Source organism: Rhinoraja longicauda, chromosome 1 (assembly GCF_053455715.1).
Source record: "Rhinoraja longicauda isolate Sanriku21f chromosome 1, sRhiLon1.1, whole genome shotgun sequence".
Lineage (NCBI taxonomy): Eukaryota > Metazoa > Chordata > Chondrichthyes > Rajiformes > Arhynchobatidae > Rhinoraja > Rhinoraja longicauda.
The window spans coordinates 96804947-96831134 of record NC_135953.1 but is presented as its reverse complement, the minus strand read 5'-3'; the positions used below and the strand labels follow the sequence as shown (position 1 = coordinate 96831134).

The window sequence follows — 26188 nt, the reverse complement described above, 5'->3', positions numbered from 1 at the left end:
TTTTCCATGTCTTACCAACACTGTCAGGTTAAACATCAATGCCTTTTAATGGGAAAAAATCAAATGTGCTGGAGGAACTCAGTGGGTCAGGCAGCATCTGTGGACATCAAGTACGAGTCTCACCCCAGTCTTTCCCTCTTCTCCCCTCTCCCATCAGGCAAGAGGTACAGAAGTGTGAAAACGCACAACAGATTCAGGGACAGATTCTTCCTAGCTAATCAGCAACGATAGAATGCCCCTGAGCTACCATCTACCTCACTGGAGACCCTCGGACTATCTTTAATTGAACTTTCTGAACTTTATCTTGCACTAAACGTTACTCCCTTTATCCTGTTTCTGTACACTGTGGATGGCTCAATTGTAATAATGCGTTGTCTTTCTGCTGACTGGTTAGCTTACAATAAAACCTTTTCACGTGACAATAAACTTAACTAAACTAAACTGAAGAGGGAATGGACAGATGACGTTTTGGGTCAGGACCCTTCTTCAAACCGATTGGTTGGGGATGGTGGTAGCGGGGGAGAGGGGGAGAAAGCTTGAAAAGAAGTGGTGGTGAGCAAAGTCTGGGAAGTGTTAGGTGGGTGAGGGGTAATTTGCAGATGGGCGGAGTAAGTGACAAAGGCTAGAGGTGAAAAGAAACAAAAGGGTGTCAGCTAAGACGAGAAGTGGAGTGAAATGTAAAACTAGAGGGAGGAACATGGGTGGAAGGGGAGAGGGAAAAGAGGAGGGCAAAGGGGAAATGAGGGACGGGTATAGGAGAGGAACATACAAAAGAGGGGAAAGGAGTAGAATGACTGGGTAGTGTGGGAGCGAGTGGGAGCACAGTGTACATACCAGGGTGTGGGGAGGCACAGGAAAGAAAGTTGGGGTAGGAAGGGTAACTTGAAATTGTTCATACTGTAGGGTTGCAGCTACCCAAGTGGAAATCAAACCATGTTATGAGGAAAGTGTAATACCTGAGAATTGTTTGCTTTTAAAAAAAATGACTTTGCAGTGAAAATTACTGCTTCAATTAATCAATTAAAGAAAATTATTGTAGAAAATGATTCTAGAACACTGTTGCAAGAATTGCAGCAAGTCGTTCACTAAATTGTAACTTGCTTTTCCCTTCAGAAAATGAAAAGTCTAAAGAATCTTTTAAGCCTGAGAAAGGTGAAATGAATACAGATCCCTGGCCTGGGTATCGATACACAGGAAAATTAAGACCGCACTATCCATTGGTATGTTGTTTACTGGCTTTATTCATTTATATAAAACAAGCTGAAAGGAACATTTGTTGAACAATTGGTTCCTCAAGTTAAAGTGGATGATGTACAAGTTAAGTGGATAATATATAGGGCACCGATTCTTTAGAATTTGAGTATCATCGAAGGAGTGCATTTGGTTCATTGTTGCTTTTGCAGGCTCCAGGCAAGAATAAACACAACTTTCCATTTTCTTATGCTCGAGTATCTGTCTAACACCCTTCTAAAATAATTTATGGAATCTTTCCAAGTGTGCCATTCTAATTTTCAAGAACTTTTATTTTTCCTGCAAGGATGTGATACTCTTATTTCACCTGTTAAAAGTGATTTGCTAATTACAATCCTGTTCACCAGGATTATCAATGTCAACATGTAAGTTGCTGCAGATATCCTAGATATTGAATGTATTTACCTCATCTATCAACCACCTATTCTCTTTTATACAGATTACAAAGAGGAAATAATCCAAAACTGAATCTTGGCACACCATACATAGCAAGCCACTTCTCGGTGCAAAAAACAAACAAACTTGGTTTAGGTTTATTATTGTCACGTGTACTGAGGTGCAGTGAAAAGCATCGTTTTATTATCTCAATGTAGTCAGATTATTATCTCAATGAAGTTAGGTTAGGTAAGGGGGAGGTGCAGCGAGACCTGAGTGTCCTTGTACACCAGTCACTGAAAGTTGGCGTGCAGGTACAGCAGGCAGTGAAGAAAGCTAATGGAATGTTGGCCTTCATAACAAGAGGCTTTCAGTATAGGAGTAAAGAGGTTCTTCTGCAGTTGTATAAGGCCCTGGTAAGACCACATCTGGAGTATTGTGTACAGTTTTGGTCTCCTAATTTGAGGAAAGACATCCTTGTAATTGAGGCAGTGCAGCGTAGGTTCACGAGATTGATCCCTGGGATGGTGGGACTGACATATGAGGAAAGATTGAAAAGACTAGGTTTGTTTACTGGCTTTATTCATTTATATAAATGTTGTTGAAAAGACTGGAGTTTAGAAGGATGAGAGGGGATGTTATAGAAACATATAAAATTATAAAAGGATTGGACAAGCTAGATGCAGGAAAAATGTTCCCAATGTTGGGCGAGTCCAGAACCAGGGGCCACAGTCTTAGAATAAAGGGGAGGCCATTTAAAACTGAGGTGAGAAAAATCTTTTTCACCCAGAGAGTTGTGAATTTGTGGAATTCTCTGCCACAGAGGGCAGTGGAAGCCAAATCACTGGATGGATTTAAGAGAGAGTTAGATAGAGCTCATGGGGCTAGTGGAATCAAGGGATATGGGGAGAAGGCAGGCATGGGTATTGATTGGGGACGATCAGCCATGATCACAATGAATGGCGGTGCTGGCTCGAAGGGCCGAATGGCCTCCTACACCTATTTTCTATGTTGCTATGTTTTGTATGCTATCCAAACAGATCAGATTCTACATACAAATACAATTAAGCCAAACTCAAGTACAATAGGTAAAGCAAAGAGATAGATACCGAGTGCAGAATATAGGTCTCAGCATTGTACCCCACCAATTGCAACCTCCACAATGGGGTACCCTAGCTTATGGAAGGACCATTCGAAGCCTGATTACAGAAGGGAGAGAGGTTGTTCCTGAGTCTGGTGGAGTGCCTTTTCATGTTTCTCTATCTTCTGATAATAAGAGTGTGGAGAAGAAGGAGCGAGCAGGGTGAGACTAATCTTTGATTATGTTGGCTGCTGTTCCAAGGCATGAAGTGTAGATGGCGTTAATGGTGGGGAGTTTGGTCTGTGATGGATTGGGCTTTATCCACAACTCTGCAATTTCTTGCACTCTTGGGCAGATCTGTTCCCAAACCAAGTTGTGATGCAACCTGACAGTATGCTTTCTTTGGTGTATCTGTAGAAGTTTGTAAAAGTCACTGGAGACATGTCTAAATTCCTTCAGTCTCTTGAGGAAGTAGAGGTGCTGGTGTGTCCTCTTGGCTATTGCATCAATGTGGTTGGTTCATGATAGATTATTGGTAATATTTAAGCCAAAGAACCTGAACCTATCCACCATTGTCACGTTGACATCATTGACGCATCCTGAAGTTGATAACTAGCTGCTTTGTTCTGCTGACATTGAGGGAGAAGTTGTTGTCCTGACACCATGTGACTAAGTTTTCCTTCCCATATTCCGTCTTGTCACTGTTCACGATGCGGCCCATCACAGTGGTATCATCTCCAAACTTGTAGATGGAGTTAGAGTCATTAGTGTATAGCAGGGTTCTGGGAACACATCCTTGCGGGGCATCTGCATTGAAAACCACTAGAAACCATCATCTGAATCAATTTAACTCCCATTCCAGCACTTTTCCTTTTATTTCTGCTAACTTCGATCTCGTTACTAAACCTCCTTTATTGATTTGTGTTCTGAAAGGTCATATATTTAACATCTATTGCTTAACCCTCAACCTTTCTGACAAATTGAGCAAATTAATCAAATCTTTTGGTCGCGATTTGTTTTTTTAACAAATCCAACAAGGCTGTTCTTGAATCAACCATATCTTTCCAAATTAAATATCATTTTAGATTTTTTAGATTTAGAGATACAACGCGAAAACAGGCCCTTCGGCCCACCGGGTCCGCGCCGCCCAGCGATCCCCGCACATTAACACTATCCTACACACACTAGGGAGAATTTTATTATTATTATTTTTTTTTTAATACATTTGCCCAGCCAATTAACCTACATACCTGTACGTCTTTGGAGTGTGGGAGGAAACCGAAGATATCGGAGAAAACCCACGCAGGGCACGGGGAGAACGTACAAACTCCGTACAGATGGCGCCCGTAGTCAGGATCAAACCTGAGTCTCCGGCGCAGCATTCGCTGTAAGGCAGCAACTCTACCGCTGCGCCACCGTGCCGCCCTTTTTGTTTCCCTGATGAGAGTATCTAACAACTGTCCTGCGATCAATGTTTGCCTGACTCCGTTGAATTGCTGCTCCTGAACAGTAGCATAACATTAATAGTCCTCAATTAATACTGTATTCAGTAGGGGATTGAAAGAGTGCAAACATTGTTTTTGTACTTTCTTTATGCAGGGAACCTGCATTCTGTCTGAAGAGACAAAGAACTGTAGACGCTGGTTTACAACAAAAAGACAGAAAAGTACAGGAGTAGCTGAGTGGGTCAGGCAGGATATCTCGGGAACATGGATATGTAATGTTTTAGATCGAGACCCTTCTTCAGACTGAAGAATGGTCCGGCCCCGAAACATCACCTATCCATGCTCCCCGGAGCTGCTGCCTGACTCACTGAGTTACTCCAGCACTTTGTGTCTCTTTATGCAATCTGTTTGGACTGGGCACAATGCAACCATTCAGTGTTTCTTTTTAGAATGACATACCTATCTAGTATTATAGAATGATGGAAGGTTTTCAACTCAGAAGGAGGCCATTTGGCCCATTGTGTTATTTTCCAGCTGAAAAAGAACAGCACAACTCAATCCTACCTCCCAACAATACTCTGCAGTTTTGTAGTTCGCAGCCTACACACACATCCCAATACTTTTAATGCGATCAGAATTTTTGCATTTATCATCCTTTCAGAGTTAGCTGCCAACTCTGATGAAAATTAATTTCTCTCATTCCCTGTCTATTCTTTTAAGAATTCTGTTGAATTTATGTCCTTAGATTCAGTGTACCAAAAAATGCACAAAGTGCTGGAGTAGGTCAGGACACTTTTTCAGAGTGTAATTTTAAGTTTATATTCCCATGTTCTGGATGGTTTTTCAAACTTGACAATAAAGGAGAAAATGTAATAATATCTATTTGCAAGCATATTTTGAAATTATTAGAACCTCTAATGTTTTGTATTTTATTCTTCATAGACTGCCATGAGGGCTGTTCCAAGTTATATCCAGGGACCTGATTATGCTGATCATCCATTAGGTATCCTAATATTCACTTACAACTAACATAAATGAAAATTTATATAACTTGAGACTTTATTTTAACTGGAACCTACAGTTTGGTATTCACAATTGTTTGGTGTGCTTCACTTCGAATTCACTTTGGGGATTTTGTCACATCAGTGATTAGAGCACAAGGTTTTGTGTATAGTGATTCAAAAACTACAATACATTTGGTGTTTGTTCAGTTGGTGAAGAGGCGAGGATGAATATTGTAGTGGAAACACAGAGATTGCACATGCTGGGAAACTGGAGCAGATAAAAAAACTGCTGGAAGAACTCAATGGCTCAGCAGCATCTGTGGAGATAAAGGGATGATGAACATTTCTGATGCAGGATCCTGATCTAAACACATCAACTATCCCTTTTCCTGCAAAAATGCTTCCTAACTCGCTTAGTGCTACCAGCAATTTGTTGCTAAATTTTGTAGTGAATCAGTATGTGTTTGGTGAGATTCCGCCTGGTCTATATTCAATTTAAAACATGAGATTCCAGTTGTTTGTGACATATTCAAAGGGATGTAAATGTAGATGGTTGATAAGTTTACAGACGACGCTAAATAGGTAAAGTTGCGGATAGTGAGGAACTCTGTCAAAGTATACAACGTGAAATAGATTAGTTACAGAAATGGGCAGAAAATTGGCAGATGGAGTATCAAACGAATGTGAGTTGTAACTCTTTGGGAGGACGAATACAAGGGGAAAGTATACAGTTAGTGAATGGCAAGAGCCCTAACAGCATTGATGTGCAGAGGATCTTGAGGTCCAAGCCCATGGTTCACTGTAAGTGGCAACACAAGTAGAAAGAATGGTAAAGAGGGCAAATGGGATGCTTGCCTTCATCAGTCAGGCACATTGAGTGTAAGGGTCAGGAAGATATATTGCAGCTTCATTGGACTTTGGTTAGTGAGTTGGAGTATTGTGTGCACTTCGTGTCGTTCCATTACAGGAAGGATGCAGAAGCTTTAGAGAGTGTGAAGAAGAGGTTTACCAGAATGCTACCTGGATTAGAGGGTATCAACTATAAGGAGAGATGGGACAAACTTACTGGAGCATCAGAGGTTGACATGGAGACCTGATAGAAGTATATAAAATTATGAGAGGCATGGATGGTGTAGATAGTCAAAACCTTTCTCCCAGGGTGAAAAAGTCCAAGACTGGAGGGCAGAGCTTTAAAAAAGATGTGTCAAGACAATTTTTTTACACAGAGGGTGGTGGATGCCTGGAATATGTTGCCAGTGGTGATTATGGAGGAAGATACAATAGATGACATTAAAGAGGCTTTTGGGTAGGCACATGGAAATGCAGGGAATTGAGGGATATGGATCATGCATAGACAGAGGAGATTAGTTTAAATTTGCATTGTGTTTGGCATAGACATTGTGGGCTGAAGGGCCTGCTCCTGCATATGTTTTGCATATGTTATGCTTTCATCCTACATCTCGCCCTATAAGCATAATCTTTTATACCTTTATCCTCGTCAAGCTTCTCTTTAAATGCGTCTTTGCTATTTGATTCAAAGCAAGTTCCATATTCATCCTGCTCTTTGGGAAAAGGTGTTTTAAATTCCTGTAAAATGAAGCCAAATTTACCTACAAACCTGTAGCACTCGAAGATAACCCATGCAGTCACAGGGAGAACATACAAACTCCATTGAACATCTGCATCCTTAAGCATGTAAAATGAGGTAAAATGACCTTGCCTATTGATATAACCAAGGAAGAGTAGGCCACTCACCCTTCAAACCTGCTCTATCTATCAGACTACCTCTATAACCTCAATTCCACATCCATCTGCCCTCTGGTAACCTAAAGGGCCTGTCCCACTTAGGCGATTTTAAGGCGACTGCCGGTGACTAGGCTGTCGCCGACAGTTCGCCGGGGTGTCGCGTGCATGATCGTGAGGAGTCTTCCAAGAATCGTAGTGGATCTCAGCGCGTCGCTAAGAAATCAACCAGAGTGAAATTTCTTGGCGACAGCTGGCTTGTCGCCAGGTATCGTTGCTTATTGCGGGCGCTGTCGCATGCTGTCCCCAGGTTTGCTAGGTTCTCTTAGATGCATTTAGAAGCACATAATATTAAATTAAGTAAAGTCATTTGAAGATACCATAAAATACTTGTGTTTAACCAATTTATTTACTGTCAGGACATTTGACAGGTGGATTGGAGGCGACAGTTTGACAGTCATGTAAGCGTGGGGATTTTCGTGATGTTTGTGGCCATCAGCGATTACATTTAAAGTAGGCTCCCAACCCAGATATGCAACCCATACACCAGATATGCATCTCCCGTACATTTTCAAAGAATGCCCACACTCCGCACAAAAATCTATTTAACCACTATTAAAATTAAATTTCATAATACTGCTATTTGTAAACTGGAAGTCAATCCAGTTTATGCCTTATTACCGTGAAGCTTGGTTTTCAAGTAACCCGGGCAAGATGTTATATTTCAAAACTCTCAAGTACTTACCGACTTGTCAGTGATTTCAGCGTAAAATTAGGACACCGGAGAAGCATTGACAGCGTGGGAATTTCACAATGTTTCCGAAGACGGTGTAATCTCGACCTGACTCGGCATTGTCGTAGGGTAAAAGAAAATTTTGGCGATCTGCTACGACTTTGACGGTGGCCTAAAAAATCGCCTAAGTGGGACAAGCCCTTAACACCCCGTTGTCGTTAGACTTTGCCTACACTGCCATTTGAAGAAGAAAGTTCTAAGGACATTTAAAAGACATTTGGACAGGTACATGGATAGAAAGGTTTAGAGGGATGGGAACCAAACATGGGCACATGGGATTAGATGAAATGGGGCATCTTGGTCAGCATGGACGAAGGGCCTGTTTCTGTGCTGTATGACGGCCCAAGACGGCACAGTGGCACAACGGTAGCCTTACAACGCCAAAGACCTGCCGAATCCCAACGAAGGGTGCTGTTTGTAAGAAGTTTGTACATTCTCCCTGTGACCGCGTGGATTTTGTCCGGGTGCTCTGGTTTCCTCCCACACTCCAAAAACATACAGGTTTGTAGGTCAATTGACTTTGGTAAACTTGTAAATTGATCACTGGTGGGCAAGGACTTGGTGGGCCGAAGGGCCTGTTTCCACACTGTATCTCTAAAGTGTAACGACTCTACCTTCTGAGGAAGGGTCTCGACCCGAAAAATCACCCATTCCTTCTCTCCTAGATGCTGCCTGACCTGCTGAGTTACTCCAGCATTTTGTGATACCTTCGATTTGTACCAGCATCTGCAGTTATTTTCCTACAAGACTCTACCCTGGACCACTCTTACTAGAGAGGGACAGCACAGTGTAGTAGCCAGAACAGTAGCTGCTGTATAGCTCTAACAAACAGTTCGGTCCCCTCCTGTGCAAAGTTTGCACGTGCAGGTTAATGGGTTAATTGGTCACAGTAAATTGTCCCGAGTATATAAATTAGTTGTAGAATGATTGGAGAGTTGATGGGAATGTGGGGAGAATAAAGTGAGATTAGAGTGGGATTGTGTAAACTGATGCATGATGGTCGGCATAAATTTGGTGGATTGAACAGCCTGTTTCTGTGTTTTATATTTCTGATTCTACACCCAACTCCCGAGAGAAAAAATATTGCCTCATCTCTGCCTTAAATGGGTGACTCATTATCCTGACTCCTAGTTTTAGATTCTTCCACAAGAGGGAAGAACTAGTGGGGCAGCGCTAAAGTTAGGGCTGGATTACGCTAGTGCGCATATGCCCGTAGCATATGTTATAAAGGGGCCTTAAATACAGGATAAGGTGACGTCACCGCCCGTGCCCCACGTGACCTCACCCAGCCAGCGGCCATGTGCCCCCGCTCCACCAACGGTGGCCGCCCGGGCCGGGAGACGGGTTGCTATGCAACCTATGTTTGGGGCACCGATTCAATGCCACTCCTTTTGAAGGAGCAACATTAAATCGGTGCCTCCAAGTTACACAATGGGCCACATTCCACTCAAACTGCCCAAACCTGCGGGGCAGTGATGCGCCAGTTGCCCATTGGTCCGCGCAGCCCCGACAACACATTCTAGCCGCGGCGGTTGGGGAGCGGCGTGCGCAACACAGCGTCCCTCTGTGGGATGCTGATTTCAAGCATTTAGCATGGGGCCTGTAGCAAATGCTACTTTTGCTACTATGTTAACCCAGCCCTGGGTAGAGTTGCTGCCTCACAGCGCCAGAGACCCAGGTTCGATCCTGACTACGCTTGCTGCCTATATGGAGATTGTACGTTCTCCCTGTGACCACGCAGGTTTTGTCCGGGTCCTCCAGTTTCCTCCCACACTCCAAAGACGTACAGGTTTGAAGGTTAATTGGCTTCGGTAAGTTGTAAAATTGTCACTCATGTGAACAGGTTAGTGTACACTGGTCAGCTGGTCAGCACAGACTCAGTGGGCCAAAGGGCCTGTTTCTGCACTGCATCTCTAAAGCCTAAAGAGGAAACATCTCTCCAAATTAACCCCGTTACTCCAAGAACCTTGCCCTCACTCTTCCAAATTTAAAGGGATATTAACCTAGTCTTTCCACTCATTCCTCATAAAAGCACCTTCCCATTTCAATTATTTCAGAGTTCTGACAGAAAGTCTTGAACTTGAAACATTAACTCCGCTTCTTTTTTCTGCAGATGCTGCCCGACCAGCTGAGTATTTCCAGCATTTACTGTTTTTGTTCCTTGCTATTGAAGTGAATTCCACAGGCAATAAATGTATTAATTTTCCCCACTTTTTCTGTGCCTAAATACCAGTCATTTACAAATCATGCATTAGGTCACCAGAATATAGAACATATTCTTGGGCCTTGGGCCCACAAAGTCTGTGCAGAACATGATGCCAAGCCCACCTCTTATCAATGGATAGAATCCATATCCGTACATTCCTTGCATTTCCATATCCCTTTCCAAAAGCCTTTTGAATACCATTAATGTATCTGCTTCAACCACCTCCCCCACCCCGGCAGTGCATTCCAGGCACCCACCACCCACTGTGTAAAAAAAAAAGTGCCTCACACATTTCCTTTAAACTTTGCACCCCATACCTTAAAATATATCTGCACCCCAAAGCTCAGTGTTTTGTCATTTATGTGCAACGTTTAATAATAATTATAATATCTAGTGACATCATTCATAAGTTCATAAGTTATAGGAGCTGAATTAGGCCATTCGGCCCATCAAGTCTACTCCGCCATTCAATCATGGTTGATCTCTGTCCGTCTCAACCCCATCATTGTAAGTCAGATTTGCACCTTCCCTGTGCCTCTATGTTCTTTTTATAATACGGACAGTGCAAGGTTCTCCAACATACAACAATTCTATTTTCAAATTCTAATGCTCTAGATATTAAACCAATGGTTTGTTTGCTTTTTTTACGTGGCCTTGGCAATGGGTTTGAAAATTGTTTTTTAATCTTTCCATCCAACCTGATATTGGACACTATTTTGGCTAGTGAGCATCTTGAAAGGGATTCTATCACAATAGCATGATAATTTGCCTTCCCTCTCTCTTCCAAGGTGTTTCTGAATCCGAACAATCCTTAAAAGGAACATCACAAATCAAAATTCTGCCTCCAGAAGACATAGAAGCAATGCGGCTAGTATGTCGAGTAAGTTGTGAAGCTTCATTTTGTTTTATAAGACGCCAGAATCAGAACATTGCACTGTGTTTTCGGCCCTGCCATATAATCATATCGATTCACATATAGTTACTGTATTATGGAATCCTCCATTTGAGTTTACTGAATAATTCAATATTAATATTTCTGAGACTGCACCATGAAGGGTTACAAAAGACTTTAACTAGAGTATGGCAAACTTGCGCTCTAATGAACTTTACTAGTATAACTACATGGAACTGCAAATAGACTTTAGAGACACAGAGCGGAAACAGGCCCTTTGGTTCATTAACTCCACGCTGACCAGTGATCACCCCGTAGGCTAACACTGTCCTACACACTAGGGACACTTTATAATTTTACAAAGCCAATTAACCGACAAATCTGTACATCCTTGGAGTGTGGGAGGAAACTCGAGCACACGGAGAAAACCCAAGTAGTCACAGGGAGAACGTACAAACACTGTACAGACAGCACCTGTAGTCAGGATAGAACCCGGGTCTTCGGCGCTGTAAGGTAGCAACTCTACTGCTGCAACACCATGCCGTTCTCAATGCTGAAATCTTGAGTAAAACTCAATGTGCAGGAGTAACTCAGCAGGTCAGGCAGCATCTTTAGAGGACATGGATTAGCAACGTTTTGGGTCAGGATTAGTACGAATCAGTCTGAAGAAGGTTCCCAACCTATGTCCTCCATAGATGCTGCCTGGCCCACCTAGTTACTTCAGCACTTTTTAATCAATGAGCGCTACTGTATACTCTAAAAAACATTTTTTTTGGCAGCTTTAACATTCTGATGTTAAAACATTAACAATATACCTAGAGAAGTATATACAATTATGAGAGGCATAGATATCTAGACAGTCAGAATCTTTTTCCCAGAGTTGAAATGTCAAAGACTAGAGGACATAGCTTTATGGTGATAGGGGCAAAGTTTAAAGGAGATATGCGGGGCACAGACAGTGGAGGGTGCCTGGAACGCGCTGCCGGGGGTGGTGGCGAACACCAATAGTGGCGTTTCAGAGGCTTTTAATTGAGCACATGGATATGCTTGGAATGGAGGGATATGGATCACGTGCAGGCAGAGGAGATTAGTTTAACCTAGTATCCTGATGAAGGGCCTGTTCCTGTCCTGCACTGTTCTGTGGTTGATGTAATGGGTTCTAAGCCAATTAACAGGGATGTCATCAAAGAAAATTTGACACTAAGTCCTTAAGAAGCCATTGGGCAATGAGCAGCTTGGTCAAAGTAGTAAGTTTAGAGGGGGGGGGGGGGGAGAAGTAGAGAGTCAAAGTTCTTTGGGGAGAGACTTGAAAGCTTCACAGGGCTATGCCAGTGTTAGAAACCCAATTTCATAATGCTCAAGAAAGCTCATAGTCTTTAATGTCCAAAAATTGTGTGTTGATTTTGTTACCAAATCACAATATAGTCCTTGTGTCAGTGTTTGCTACTGCAGTCGTTTATCGATTAGAAAGTTGCTGCTGCAGTTCAGCTCCCAAGTAAATCATTATTAGAAGTCATGTGAATTCTTTTGATGCTGTTGCATAACACATTGAAAGCAAGTTAAAAGCTTAGAAGTTTCCATTCCATCTGAGCAAGAAAAATCAGATAATATGCCACATTTGTTGGCTTTTCAAGATTACACACAGAGGTTGAATCATTTAAACAACAAATCTTTTTCCATCAAAATGATTGATTGCTGATATGTGCTAGGCAGCACAGTGGTGCAGCTGGTAGAGCTGCTGCCTCACAGCGCCAGAGACCCGGGTACCATCCTGATTTTGGATATTGTCTGTGTGGAGTTTACGTTCTCCCTGTGACTACGTGGGTTTCCTGCAGCTGCTCCGGTTTTCTCTCACACCCTCAAAGACATGCAGGTTTTTAGATTAATTGGCCTCTGTAAATTGCCCCTAGTGTGTAGGGAGTGGGTGCAAAAGTAGAAGGGCATAGAACGAGTGTGAACTGGTGATCGATTGTCAGCATGGACTTGTTCGGCTGAAGGGCCTGTTTCCATGCTGTATCTCTAAACTAAACTAAACGTGACATTAGGAAACAATCAAGGGTGTTGGTTCATATAGTGCCTTAATGCAGTTAAACATTAAAGTGGCTTCCTCGGGTTTTTGTGCTGTTGGAATTCACTCATTTGACTTGTGTTGCAGCTCGCCCGGGAGGTTCTAGATGTTGCTTCAATGATGGTACGACCTGGAGTCACAACTGAAGAGATCGATCGTGCTGTTCATATGGTACGGAGCTTTTATATATGGGATAAAATAACAATAGGAAACAATAGTTGAAACTAATGTGTAGGAAGGAACTGCAGATGCTGGATTGCACCAAAGAAAGACACAAAATGCTGGAGTAACTCAGCGGGTCAGGCAGCATCTCTTGAGAAAAGGAATAGGTAATATTTCGGGTTGAGACCCTTCTTCAGATTGACTCTGTGTCGGGGCCGAAATGTCACCTATTCCTTTTCGCCAGGAATGATGCCTGACCCGTTGAGTTACTCCAGCAATTTGAAACTAACTTCGGCCTGAACCCTATTAATCTCAGGACCGCTCTCTATTTGTTAGTAGGATGGTTCAGTTGCCTGATAACTGTTGGGGAAAAACTGTCCCTGAATCTGGAGGTGTGCGTTTTCACACTTCTGTACCTCTTGCCTGATGGGAGACGGGAGAAGAGCGAGTGGCGCTGCTCCCTAACCCTGATGGAGCTGCTTCCTAACCATGCTGTGGAGCATCCCAATCAACTGTTAACTGTATGGAGTTTGTACGTTATCCCTGTGACGGCATGGGTTTCCTACGGGTGCTCTGGTTTCTTCCCACATCATAAAGACGTGCGGGTTTGTAGGTTAATTGACTTCTGTAAAATTGCCCCTAATGTGTAGGGAGTGAATGAGAAAGGCAGATAACATAGAATTAGTGTGAACGGGTGATCGATGGATGAGGGGAGAAAAGTGAGTGACCGGGGATGAGACTCATTCTTGATTATGTTGGTGGCCTTACCGAGGGAGCGTGAAGTGTAGAAAGAAATTTTGGAAATAAATACTTGTGTTTCGTTCCGTGCAAGTGCAAAGATATGTAAATAACATCTTATTAATGTTTTACTCAATCTCTTGCATATAAACAATCTTAAACCCCTCAGTGGTTGTGGAACCGCAATTTGTAAACAGCCTGCGGTCACAATAGGAGCATGCATAGGAACATTCTTATCAGCAGCTGGCACAGCGCCATCCCCATTATACCAGTCATCATGCCTACTGGGCAAATATCACTCACGTGAACTCCCACTTGTGCCACCAGGGAATATAATGTCTGCTTTAATCTTTAATAGTGGTGTTTTCTTAAAACACCCACATTGATGCTGTGCTGTAAAGCCACAAATGGTGATTTTGTTTTTTTCAATGATTTGAACTGAGATATCATTACAACACTTGCATTGTTTAATACATTTGCCAATTGATCATCTGATATAGCGGGTCCCTCATCTGATGCAGCGAGTCCCTCAGCAGAGAATGGCCAAACCGGGACAACTTGTCATCATTTAGATTAGAAATACTGCGCGGAAACAGGTCCTTCAGCCTACCGGGTCCGTGCCGACCATCAATCAGCCTATACACTAGCTCTATCCCACACACCAGGGACATTTGCAATCTTTTTTTTAACTAAAGCCAACTAACTTACAAATTTATAGTTCTTTGGTGTGTGGGAGGAAACCGGAGCACCCGGGGAAGACCCACGCGGTCACGAGGAGAACGTACAAACTCTGCACAGACAGCACTTGTAGTCAGGATCGAACCCGGGTCTCTGGCGCTGTAAGGCAGCAACTCTCCCGCTGCACCACCATGCCATCATGGTGTAGAAACAAGGAACTGCAGATACTGGTTTACAGAAAAGGACACTGAGCGTTGGAGTAACTCAGCGAGTCAAACAGCAGCATCTCTTGAGAACAAGGATGGGTAATGTTTTAGACAATAGACAATAGACAATAGGTGCAGGAGTAGGCCATTCAGCCCTTCGAGCCAGCACCGCCATTCAATGCGATCATGGCTGATCACTCTCAATCAGTACCCCGTTCCTGCCTTCTCCCCATACCCCCTCACTCCGCTATCCTTAAGAGCTCTATCCAGCTCTCTCTTGAAAGCATCCAACGAACTGGCCTCCACTGCCTTCTGAGGCAGAGAATTCCACACCTTCACCACCCTCTGACTGAAAAAGTTCTTCCTCATCTCCGTTCTAAATGGCCTACCCCTTATTCTCAAACTGTGGCCCCTTGTTCTGGACTCCCCCAACATTGGGAACATGTTATCTGCCTCTAATGTGTCCAATCCCCTAATTATCTTATATGTTTCAATAAGATCCCCCCTCATCCTTCTAAATTCCAGTGTATACAAGCCCAATCGCTCCAGCCTTTCAACATACGACAGTCCCGCCATTCCGGGAATTAACCTAGTGAACCTACGCTGCACGCCCTCCATAGCAAGAATATCCTTCCTCAAATTTGGAGACCAAAACTGCACACAGTACTCCAGGTGCGGTCTCACCAGGGCCCGGTACAACTGTAGAAGGACCTCTTTGCTCCTATACTCAACTCCTCTTGTTACGAAGGCCAACATTCCATTGGCTTTCTTCACTGCCTGCTGAACCTGCATGCTTCCTTTCATTGACTGATGCACTAGGACACCCAGATCTCGTTGAACTCCCCCTCCTCCTAACTTGACACCATTCAGATAATAATCTGCCTTTCTATTCTTACTTCCAAAGTGAATAACCTCACACTTACCTACATTAAACTGCATCTGCCATGTATCCGCCCACTCACACAACCTGTCCAAGTCACCCTGCAGCGTTATTGCATCTTCCTCACAATTCACACTACCCCCCAACTTAGTATCATCTGCAAATTTGCTAATGGTACTTTTAATCCCTTCGTCTAAGTCATTAATGTATATCGTAAATAGCTGGGGTCCCAGCACCGAACCTTGCGGTACCCCACTGGTCACTGCCTGCCATTCCGAAAGGGACCCATTTATCCCCACTCTTTGCTTTCTGTCTGTCAACCAATTTTCTATCCATGTCAGTACCCTACCCCCAATACCATGTGCCCTAATTTTGCCCACTAATCTCCTATGTGGGACCTTGTCGAAGGCTTTCTGAAAGTCGAGGTACACCACATCCACTGACTCTCCCTTGTCAATTTTCCTAGTTACATCCTCAAAAAATTCCAGTAGATTTGTCAAGCATGATTTCCCCTTCGTAAATCCATGCTGACTCGGAATGATCCCGTTACTGCTATCCAAATGCTCAGCAATTTCGTCTTTTATAATTGACTCCAGCATCTTCCCCACCACTGATGTCAGACTAACTGGTCTATAATTACCCGTTTTCTCTCTCCCTCCTTTCTTAAAAAGTGGGATAACATTTGCTATCCTCCAATCCACAGGAACTGATCCTGAATCTATAGAACATTGAAAAATGATCTCCAATGCTTCCACTATTTCTAGAGCCACCTCCTTAAGTACTCTGGGATGCAGACCATCAGGCCCTGGGGATTTATCAGCCTTCAGTCCCATCAGTCTACCCAAAACCATTTCCTGCCTAATGTGGATTTCCTTCAGTTCCTCCATCACCCTAGGTTCTCCGGCCCCTAGAACATTTGGGAGATTGTGTGTATCTTCCTCAGTGAAGACAGATCCAAAGTAACGGTTTAACTCGTCTGCCATTTCTTTGTTCCCCATAATAAATTCCCCTGCTTCTGTCTTCAAGGGACCCACATTTGCCTTGACTATTTTTTTCCTCTTCACGTACCTAAAAAAACTTTTGCTATCCTCCTTTATATTATTGGCTAGTTTACCCTCGTACCTCATCTTTTCTCCCCGTATTGCCTTTTTAGTTAACTTTTGTTGCTCTTTAAAAGAGTCCCAATCCTCTGTCTTCCCACTCTTCTTTGCTATGTTATACTTCCTCTCCTTAATTTTTATGCTGTCCCTGACTTCCCTCGTCAGCCACAGGTGTCTCTTACTCCCCTTAGAGTCTTTCCACCTCTTTGGAATAAATTGATCCTGCAACCTCTGCATTATTCCCAGGAATACCTGCCATTGCTGTTCTACCGTCTTCCCTGCTAGGGCCTCCTTCCAATCAATTTTGGCCAGCTCCTGCCTCATGCCTCTGTAATCCCCTTTGCTATACTGTAATACCGACACTTCCGATTTTCCCTTCTGTCTTTCCATTTGCAGAGTAAAACTTATCATGTTGTGATCACTGCCTCCTAATGGCTCTTTTACCTCTAGTCCCCTTATCAGATCAGGATCATTACACAACACTAAATCCAGAATTGCCTTCTCCCTGGTAGGCTCCAGTACAAGCTGTTCTAAGAATCCATCTCGAAGGCACTCTACAAACTCTCTTTCCTGGGGTCCATTTCCAACCTGATTTTCCCAGTCTACCTGCATGTTGAAATCTCCCATAACCACCGTAGCATTACATTTTTGACACGCCAATTTTATCTCCTGATTCAACTTGCACCCTATGTCGAGGCTACTGTTTGGGGGCCTATAGATAACTCCCATTAGGGTCTTTTTACCCTTACAATTTCTCATTTCTATCCATACTGATTCAACATCTCCTGATTCTATGTCACCCCTTGCAAGGGAATGAATATCATTCCTTACCATCAGAGCAACCCCACCCCCTCTGCCCACCTGTCTGTCTTTTCTATACGTTGTGTACCCCTGAATATTCAGTTCCCAGCCCTGGTCCTCTTGTAACCATGTCTCAGTGATCCCTACAACATCATACTTGCCCATGACTAACTGAGCCTCAAGCTCATCCACTTTATTTTTTATACTACGCGCATTTAAGTACAACACTTTAACTTCTGTATTTACCTCCTCTCTCACATCGTTCACAATTGGCCCTGCCCTTAATTTCTTTTCCGCTCTAGAACTTCTGTTCCCATTCTTCCGAGAGTCTTTTGCAATATCTCCTGTATTCCCTTTGACCTCATCTTCATATTCACAATTTGTTAACCCCTCCCCCCCACTACTTAGTTTAAAGCCACAGGTGTCACACTAGCAAACCTGCCTGCCAGAATGTTTGTCCCCCTGCTGTTAAGATGCAACCCGTCCCTTTTGTACAAGTCACCCCTAGCCCAGAAGAGATCCCAGTGGTCCAGAAATCTAAATCCCTGCTCTCTGCACCAGCCCCTCAGCCATAAATTCATACCCTCTATCTCTCTGTTCCTGGCCTCACCAGCACGAGGTACCGGTAGCAGTCCAGAGATAACCACCTTCGACGTCCTACTTCTCAGCGCTTTTCCCAACTCTCTAAACTCCCGCTGTAGCACCTCCTTCCTCTTCCGCCCGACGTCATTCGTGCCCACGTGCACAACGACTTCAGGTTGATCGCCTTCCCTCACTAGGATTTTCTGAAGCCGGTCTGTGATGTGTTGAACCCTGGCACCAGGGAGGCAACAGACCATCCTCAAGTCCCTCCTGCTGCCACAGAATCTTCTGTCCGTCCCTCGGACTATGGAGTCACCGACCACTACGGCTCTTCCAGACTTCGGTCTCCCCTGTCGTGTATCCTTGCCAACAGGTCCGCCACTCGGACTGGAAACGTCTTCTGCCCCGACAGTTCCCAAGAGGGTATACCTATTTGCAATAGGCACAGCCACTGGGGTGTCCTGTAGTCCACGTCCACTCCCCCCGGAAACAGTCTCCCACCTTCGCTCGACCTGGACCCTTGGCGTGACAGCCTCACAATAGGTCCTGTCGAGGAAACTCTCGCATTCCCGGATGGCCCTGAGGTCATCCAACTGCCTCTCCAACTCCACCACACGTCCCTTCAGGAGCTGCACCTGGACACAGTTCTTGCAGGTGTAGCTCCCAGAAGCTCCCGCGACGTCCCTGTCTTCCCACATCCTGCAGGAAACACACCGCACCAACTTTTCCGCCATCACCTTGTGCCTATAACCAGCTCTGGCTTAAAACAATGGTATCCTCCTCACCTCAGCCTCCTCGCCGAAGACTCGCACTTCCCTCACTGGGCACTTCCCTCACTGGGCACTTCCCTCACTGGGCACTTCCCTCACTGGGCACTTCCCTCACTGGGCACTTCCCTCACTGGGCACTTCCCTCACTGGGCACTTCCCTCACTGGGCACTTCCCTCACTGGGCACTTCCCTCACTGGGCACTTCCCTCACTGGGCACTTCCCTCACTGGGCACTTCCCTCACTGGGCACTTCCCTCACTGGGCACTTCCCTCACTGGGCACTTCCCTCACTGGGCTGCACCTGAACAGGGCTGCACCCTTTTGCAAGTATTGCTTATATTACCAATTAAATTGCCTGATTGTCCAATTTACCTGACTTCTCACTTAAACTAGCACTTACTTTAATGCTCAGCCAACGGGCGTCCTTGCTCTGCTCCCGGACTTTTGAAATTGACTACTAGCTTCCTTTTGGCGCTCTTTTTAAACTGCCTGCTCAACTGTGATTGGCACTTACTTTAGTGCTCAGCCAACGGGCGTCCTTGCTCTGCTCCCGGACTTTTGAAATTGACTACTAGCTTCCTTTTGGCGCTCTTTTTAAACTGCCTGCTCAACTGTGATTGGCTCTTACTTTAGTGCTCAGCCAACGGGCGTCCTTGCTCTGCTCCCGGACTTTTGGGTCCTGAAATGTCACCAATCTATCCATGTTCTTCAGAGATGCTACCTGTCACGTTGAATTACCCCAACACTTTGTGTCCTCTCTTCCAGCCGGACAAGGTTTTGGAAGCTTAAGGAGGGATTTAGTTTATTGTCACGTGTACCGAGGTACAGTGAAAAGTTTTTGTTGCGTGCTAACCAGTCAGTGGAAGGACTATACTTGATTACAATTGAGCCACCTGCAGTGTACAGATCCATGATAAAGTGAATAAAGTTTAGTGCGAGATAAAGTCCAGTAAAGTCCGACTAAAGATAGTCTGAGGAGATATATAGTAGCTCTGCGTCGCCCTCTAAGTGTGGAGTCATGCATTTTGTTACTAGGAATAAAGGCATAGACTATTTTCTAAATGGGGAGAGAATTCAGAAATCGGAGGTGCAAAGGGACTTGGGAGTGCTGGTGCAGGATTCCCAAAAAATTAATTTCCAAGTTGAATCAGTAGTATGGAAGGCAAATGCAATGCTAGCATTTAAAATAGGGATGTAATGCTGAGGCTTTATAAGACGCTGGTCAGACCGTGTTTGGAGTATTGTGAGCAATTTTGGGCCCCGTATCTGAGGAAGGGTGTGCTGGTGTTGGAGGGGGTCCAGAGGAGGTTTACGTGAATGATCCTAGGAAAGATTGGGTTAACATATGATGAGCGTTTGACGGCACTGAGCCTGTACTCACTGGAGTTTAGGAGAGTGAGGGGAGACCTCATTGAAACTTACCAAATAGTGAAAGGCCTTGATAGAGTGAATGTGGAGAGGATGTTTCCACTAGTGTGAGAGGCGAGTACCAGAGGGCACAGCCTCAGAATAGAAGGACGTACCTTTAGAAAGGAGATGAGGAATTTATTTAGTCAGAGGGTGGTGAATCTGTTAAATTCATTGCCACATACAGCTGCAGGAGGCCATTTAGAACAGAGATGAGGAAAAACCTTTTCAGTCAGAGAGTTGTAAATCTGTGGAATTCTCTGCCTCAGAAGGCAGTGGAGGCCAATTCTCTGACTGCATTCAAGAGAGAGCTAGATAGAGCTCTTAAGGATAGCGGAATCAGGGGGTATGGGGAGAAGGCAGGAATGGGGTACTGATTGAGAATGATCAGCCATGATCACATTGAATGGTGGTGCTGGCTCGAAGGGCCGAATGGCCTACTCCTGCACCTGTTGTCTATTGTCAATGGATATTTATGTCGGAGATTGATAGATTCTTGATTAGTACGGGTGTCGGGTTATGGGGAGAAGGCAGGAGAATGGGGTTGGAAAGGAAAGATAGATCAGCCATGATTGAATGGTGGAGTAGACTTGATGGGCTGAATGGCCTAATTCTGCTCCTAGAACTTATGAACTCTAGTTGTTGATAGATAGTTCAGTTGCCTGATAACAGCTGGGAAGCAGCTGGGGCTTGGGGAGTAGACCATTGAGTCCTTCAAGTCATTGAGCTGCCATAACATTTAGCTTCATTATATTTCTAGACTGCTTGCATATGTGGTCTGATGTACAGACTTCCCCAGCCCAAGTCACTTTACATGCAAGTGTAAAGATAGATAGATAGAGCAATGGAAATAGCTGTTTCATAGATGATTCATCTGTCACCCAACATCTTCCTTGGTTTCTTTGTATATACCCATCTAACAAAATAATAGCTGGTGTTTCAAATTATTCATTGAGCTGCTGTCCACATTACTTGGTGTGCTGCCGATCTTTACCCGTTGACAAATGTGGGTGTCCGGTTCTCTATTGTGGCATCTCAGTCATTCATAGATATGAGGAATTGCTGAAACTCACTGAGTCAATTCCCATCATCCTTACACTCCCCCCTCATCTTTATCAGCCTATTAACCTGCAGCACTTTGTCCTGCCTCTCCTCTCTTTCTGTTTTCTTCCCCCCACCCCCATCCGAAGAAGTGTCCCAATCTGAACCATTGCCTATTCATGTTCTCCAGAGATGCTATCAGACCCGCTGAGTTACTCCAGCACTTTGTGTCCTTTTTTGTAAACTAGCATCTGCAGTTCCTTGTATCCACCACATCCTTGCACTGTCTTCTGCTTCATAACTATTCTAATGATCTCAATAAGTTGCCCTAAAATACCTGAGCTTAAATATTAGCTTTCATTTGTTTCCTCAATACTGTAGTGCCTTCTGGAGTTCACGTAAACGACATCCCTCATTATTCTAATTATGCCATCAGTTTAACACACAGTTCTGGAGGAACTCAGCAGGTCAGACAGCATCTGTGGAGGGAAATGGACAGACGACATTTCGGGTCGACGCCCTTCTCATGCTGTTTGACCTGCCGAGTTCCTCCAGCACTTTGTCTTTTGCTCAGGATTCCAGCGTCTGCAGTTTCTTGAGTTTGTTTCTTTGAAAAAAGTTGGCTCGATATACATATTTACAATGGTTTTATCTGATCAAGTCAAATATCTCCAAAGACGTACAGGTATGTAGGTTAATTGGCTGGGTAAATGTAAAAGATTGTCCCTAGTGGGCGTAGGATAGTGTTAGTGTGCGGGGATCCCTGGGCAGCGCGGACTTGGTGGGCCGAAAAGGCCTGTTTCCGCGCTGTATATATATGATATGATATGATATGATCTATAACTGCTCAAGAAATCAGTGTTTAAATATAAAATACAATAAATATTTTGAGTTGAGTTTGAAATCTGCACACTGGCTCGCAGATAATAATCTGCCTTCTTGTTCTTGCCACCAAAGTAGATAACCTCACATTTATCCACATTATACTGCATCTGCCATGCATCTGCCCACTCACCCAACCTTTCCACGTCACCCTGCAGCCTCATAGCATCCTCCTTGCAGCTCACACTGCCACCTAGCTTTGTGTCATCTGCAAACTTGGTAATGTTACCTTTAATTCCTCGTCTAAGTCGTTAATATATATTGTAAATAACTGGGGTCCCTGGACTGAGCCTTGCGGCACCCCACTAGTCATTGCTTGCCATTCTGAAAAGGACCCGTTAATTCCCACTCTTTGCTTCCTGTCTGCCAACCAGTTCTCTATCCATGTCAATCCCCTACACCTAATAACATGTGCTCTAATTTTGCACACTAATCTTGTCTGGGACCTTGTCAAAGGTTTTTGGAAAGTCCAGATACACCACATCCACTGGCTCTCTCTTACCATTCTCTTGTTACATCCTCAAAAAATTCCAGAAGATTAGTCAAGCATGATTTCCCCTTCGTAAATCCATGCTGACTTTGACCGATCCCGTCACTGCTTTCCAAATGCGCTGCTATTACAGACCTCCCAACCCATGAATGTAGCGCAACACGTACGCGCATTTGGCGTGCATACATTTTTTGCTGAAAAGTTGCATTACGCACCATATTATGAATTTTAGTGTAAAATTCTGAATTTAGGACATCAAAATTCTGAATTTGTAAAATCAAATGTTGGGAGGTCTGCTATTACATCTTTAATAATCGATTCAAGCAACTTCCCCACTACCGATGTAAGGCTAACTGGTCTATAATTCCCCTTGTTCTCTCTCCCTCCTTTCTTAAAAAGTGGGGTTACATTAGAACATTGGAAAATGATCACCAATGCATCCATTGTATTTATTCACAAAATGCTGGAGTAACTCAGCAGGTCAGGCAGCATCTCAGGAGAGAAGGAATGGGCGACGTTTCGGGTCGAGACCCTTCTTCAGACTGATGTCAGGGGGGCGGGACAAAGAAAGCATATAGGTGGAGACAGGAAGACAGTGGGAGATCTGGGAAGGGGGAGGGGAAGAGAGGGACAGAGGAACTATCTAATGTTGGAGAAGTCAATGTTCATACCACTGGGCTGCAAGCTGCCCAGGCGAAATATGAGGTGCTGTTCCTCCAATTTCCGGTGGGCCTCACTATGGCACTGGAGGAGGCCCATGACAGAAAGGTCAGACGGGGAATGGAAGGGGGAGTTGAAGTGCTCAGCCACTGGGAGATCAGATTGGTTAATGCGGACTGAGCGCAGGTGTTGAGCGAAGCGATCGCCAAGCCTGCGTTTGGTTTTGCCGATGTAAATAAGTTGACATCTGGAGCAGCGGATGCAATAGATGAGGTTGGAGGAGGTGCAGGTGAACCTCTGTCTCACCTGGAAAGACTGTTTGGGTTCTTGGATGGAGTTGAGGGGGGGAGGTAAAGGAACAGGTGTTGCATCTCCTGCGGTTGCATCCTATGCAACCAATGCATCCACAATTTCTAGGGCCAGTTCCTTGAGTACTCTGGGATGCAGACCATCAGGCCCTGGGGATTTATCTGCTTTCAGTCCGAACAGTTTAACTAACACCATTTCCTGACTAATTCCCTTCAGTTCCTCCCTCCCTCTAGATCCTCGGTCCCCTAGTATTTCTGGGATATTGTTCGTGTCTTCCTTAGTGAAGATAGAACCAATGTACTTGTTTAGCTGGTCTGCCATTTCCTTGTTTCCCATTATAAATTCAAGTGTTTCTGACTGTAAGGGATCTACATTTGTCTTCACTAATCTTTTCCCCTTCACATATCTAGCATAAAACAACATGATTCCAATCTTTGTCAACCAAGCTGCAAGAACAAAGTGCAGGACTTCTCAGTAAGTCAGGCAGCATCTGTGGAGAGAGAAGCAGTTAATGCTTCAGGTCAGCAATCCTTTATTAACCTGTCCATTCCCTCCACAGATGCTGCCTGACCCACTGAGTAACTCCAAAGCTTTGTGGTTTACTCAAGATTCCAGCAGCTGCAGTTCCTTTTGTCTCCAATCCTTTATCTGACCTGAAATGTTAAAATTGCTTCCCCCTCCACTGTTGTGACCTAATCTATTAGACATTTCCAATACTAAACACTTTATTTCAAATATCCAGCATCTGCAGTTCTTTTGCTTTTCAATTCATGTTATCCATGCCATTGGACTGCTGTAAAATGAATTATAGAAACAGTTGGAAGCAGGATATAACTATCTTAATTGTTGTGTGGTCTGGCATTTAAACTGTATGTCGGCAGCCTATGCAGATGTTGATTGAGAAGAGCTAATCGTTGGCCACTTTGATTTATTTAGGCGTGCTTGGCAAGAAACTGTTATCCGTCACCACTCAATTATTACAATTTTCCAAAATCGTGTTGTACTTCAGTGAATGAGGTGATCTGCCACGGAATCCCTGATGCACGGCCCTTACAGGATGGTGATATTGTTAACAGTGAGTATTGGTGCAGCAAATCAAGACTAACATTTCAAAGACATTTCAACATTTCAAAGACATTTGAACAGGTACACGGATGGTTTAGTTTATAGTCACGTGTACCGATATACTGTGAAAGGCATTTTTGTTGCATGCTATCCAGTCAGCGGAAAGATGATACATGATTACAATCAAGCCGTCCACAGTGTACAGATACAGGATAAAGGGAATAACATTTAGTGCAAGATAAAGTCCAGTTAAGTCAGATTAAAGATAGTCCGAGGGTCTCCGATGAGGTGAATGGTAGGTCAGTAATGTTCGCTAGTTGGTGATAGGATAGTTTATTTGCCTGATAACAACTGGGAACAAAACATCCTTGAATGTGGAGATGTGCGTTTTCACACTTCTGTACCTCTTGCCTGATGGGAGAGGGCACAAGGGGGAGGGCCCAGGGTGAGACTCGTCTTTGCTTATGCTGGTGGCTTTGCCGAGGCAGCGTGAAATGTACATGGAGTCAATGGAAGGGTGGTTGGTTTGCGTGATGGTTTGGGCTGGGATAGGAAAGGTTTGGAAGGATATGGACCAAATTCTGGCAGATGGCACGTGTAGATGAGGCATCTTGGTCGATATGGGCATGTTAGGCTGAAGGGCTTGTTTCCGTGCTAATTGTGGGACTAATTGTGGGACCATGGCAGATGAGTTTAGGATTATGTACTGCCTCGTTCCTATCCTTGGTAATATTCTAAAATGCAACCTCAGTTCTTGACAAGATAGGAGTAGGTCAAATGTCAGCTGGAACAAGCTTTGCCATTCAGTGAGATCTGAGCAGATCCTTAACATTTTTCGATCTGTTCTCGAAATACCATTGTGCCCCCAAATATAGATCGTAGAACAGTGAATTCTTCAATTCTAGATAAAATTGAATTCTCCAATTTTAGGTAACTACAAAACCCTCCACGTCTCTCTTCTTCCCTCCCTCTCCCCCCCCCCCCTCCTCTATTCCTCATGGACTCGCACCTATTTCTCCCCCTCCCCTTCCACCTATATTAATTACTCTAGCTTCACATTTTGCAACTCTTCAATACTTTTGTCTCACACCTGTCATTTCATCTCTGGCCTTTGTCCACCATCTGCCTAACAAGCCCGCCTCATCTGTATCAACCTGTTACTTGCCAGGCTTTGTCCTTCCCCCTCCTCTCTTCCAGCTTTCCAAAGCCTCCAAATCCTTTAATGGAGTGATCGAAAGTGCATGCAATAGTTTAAATACAACCGAACCAAAGTCTTATAAAGCTTCAACATGACTCCTGCACTCAGTGCCCTGTCCAATGAAGGCAAGCAGACCATAGGCCTTCTTTGCCACTCTATCTACTTGTGTTGAATGTCAGTAAATATACATGATGATTGAGCATCCAAAATTCAATGGAGGAGAACTGCAAAGATTTACCACATTTTCAGAAAATAAATTTACCCGGGTATAAGTCTTGTTTAACAGGGAGCTTAGACTCCAATCCTAAATTCCCCCAATCTCCATCACACAACACAAGTCCTTGGCTCTTCACAGAATCAG

At 44.1% G+C, this 26188-nt stretch overlaps 1 protein-coding gene across 2 annotated transcripts in view; it reads left to right on the top strand.

Moving 5' to 3' along the window:
• The window catches only part of metap1 (methionyl aminopeptidase 1), a 51315-nt gene that overhangs the window by 16447 nt on the left and 8680 nt on the right, over positions 1 to 26188 (top strand). For both annotated transcript variants that reach the window (XM_078403074.1, XM_078403084.1), the window contains 5 exons: positions 1114 to 1220; positions 5095 to 5155; positions 10687 to 10778; positions 12946 to 13029; positions 24501 to 24639. In XM_078403074.1, the coding sequence (XP_078259200.1) occupies positions 1114 to 1220; positions 5095 to 5155; positions 10687 to 10778; positions 12946 to 13029; positions 24501 to 24639 (483 nt within the window). The remainder of the gene's footprint in view (positions 1 to 1113; positions 1221 to 5094; positions 5156 to 10686; positions 10779 to 12945; positions 13030 to 24500; positions 24640 to 26188) is intronic.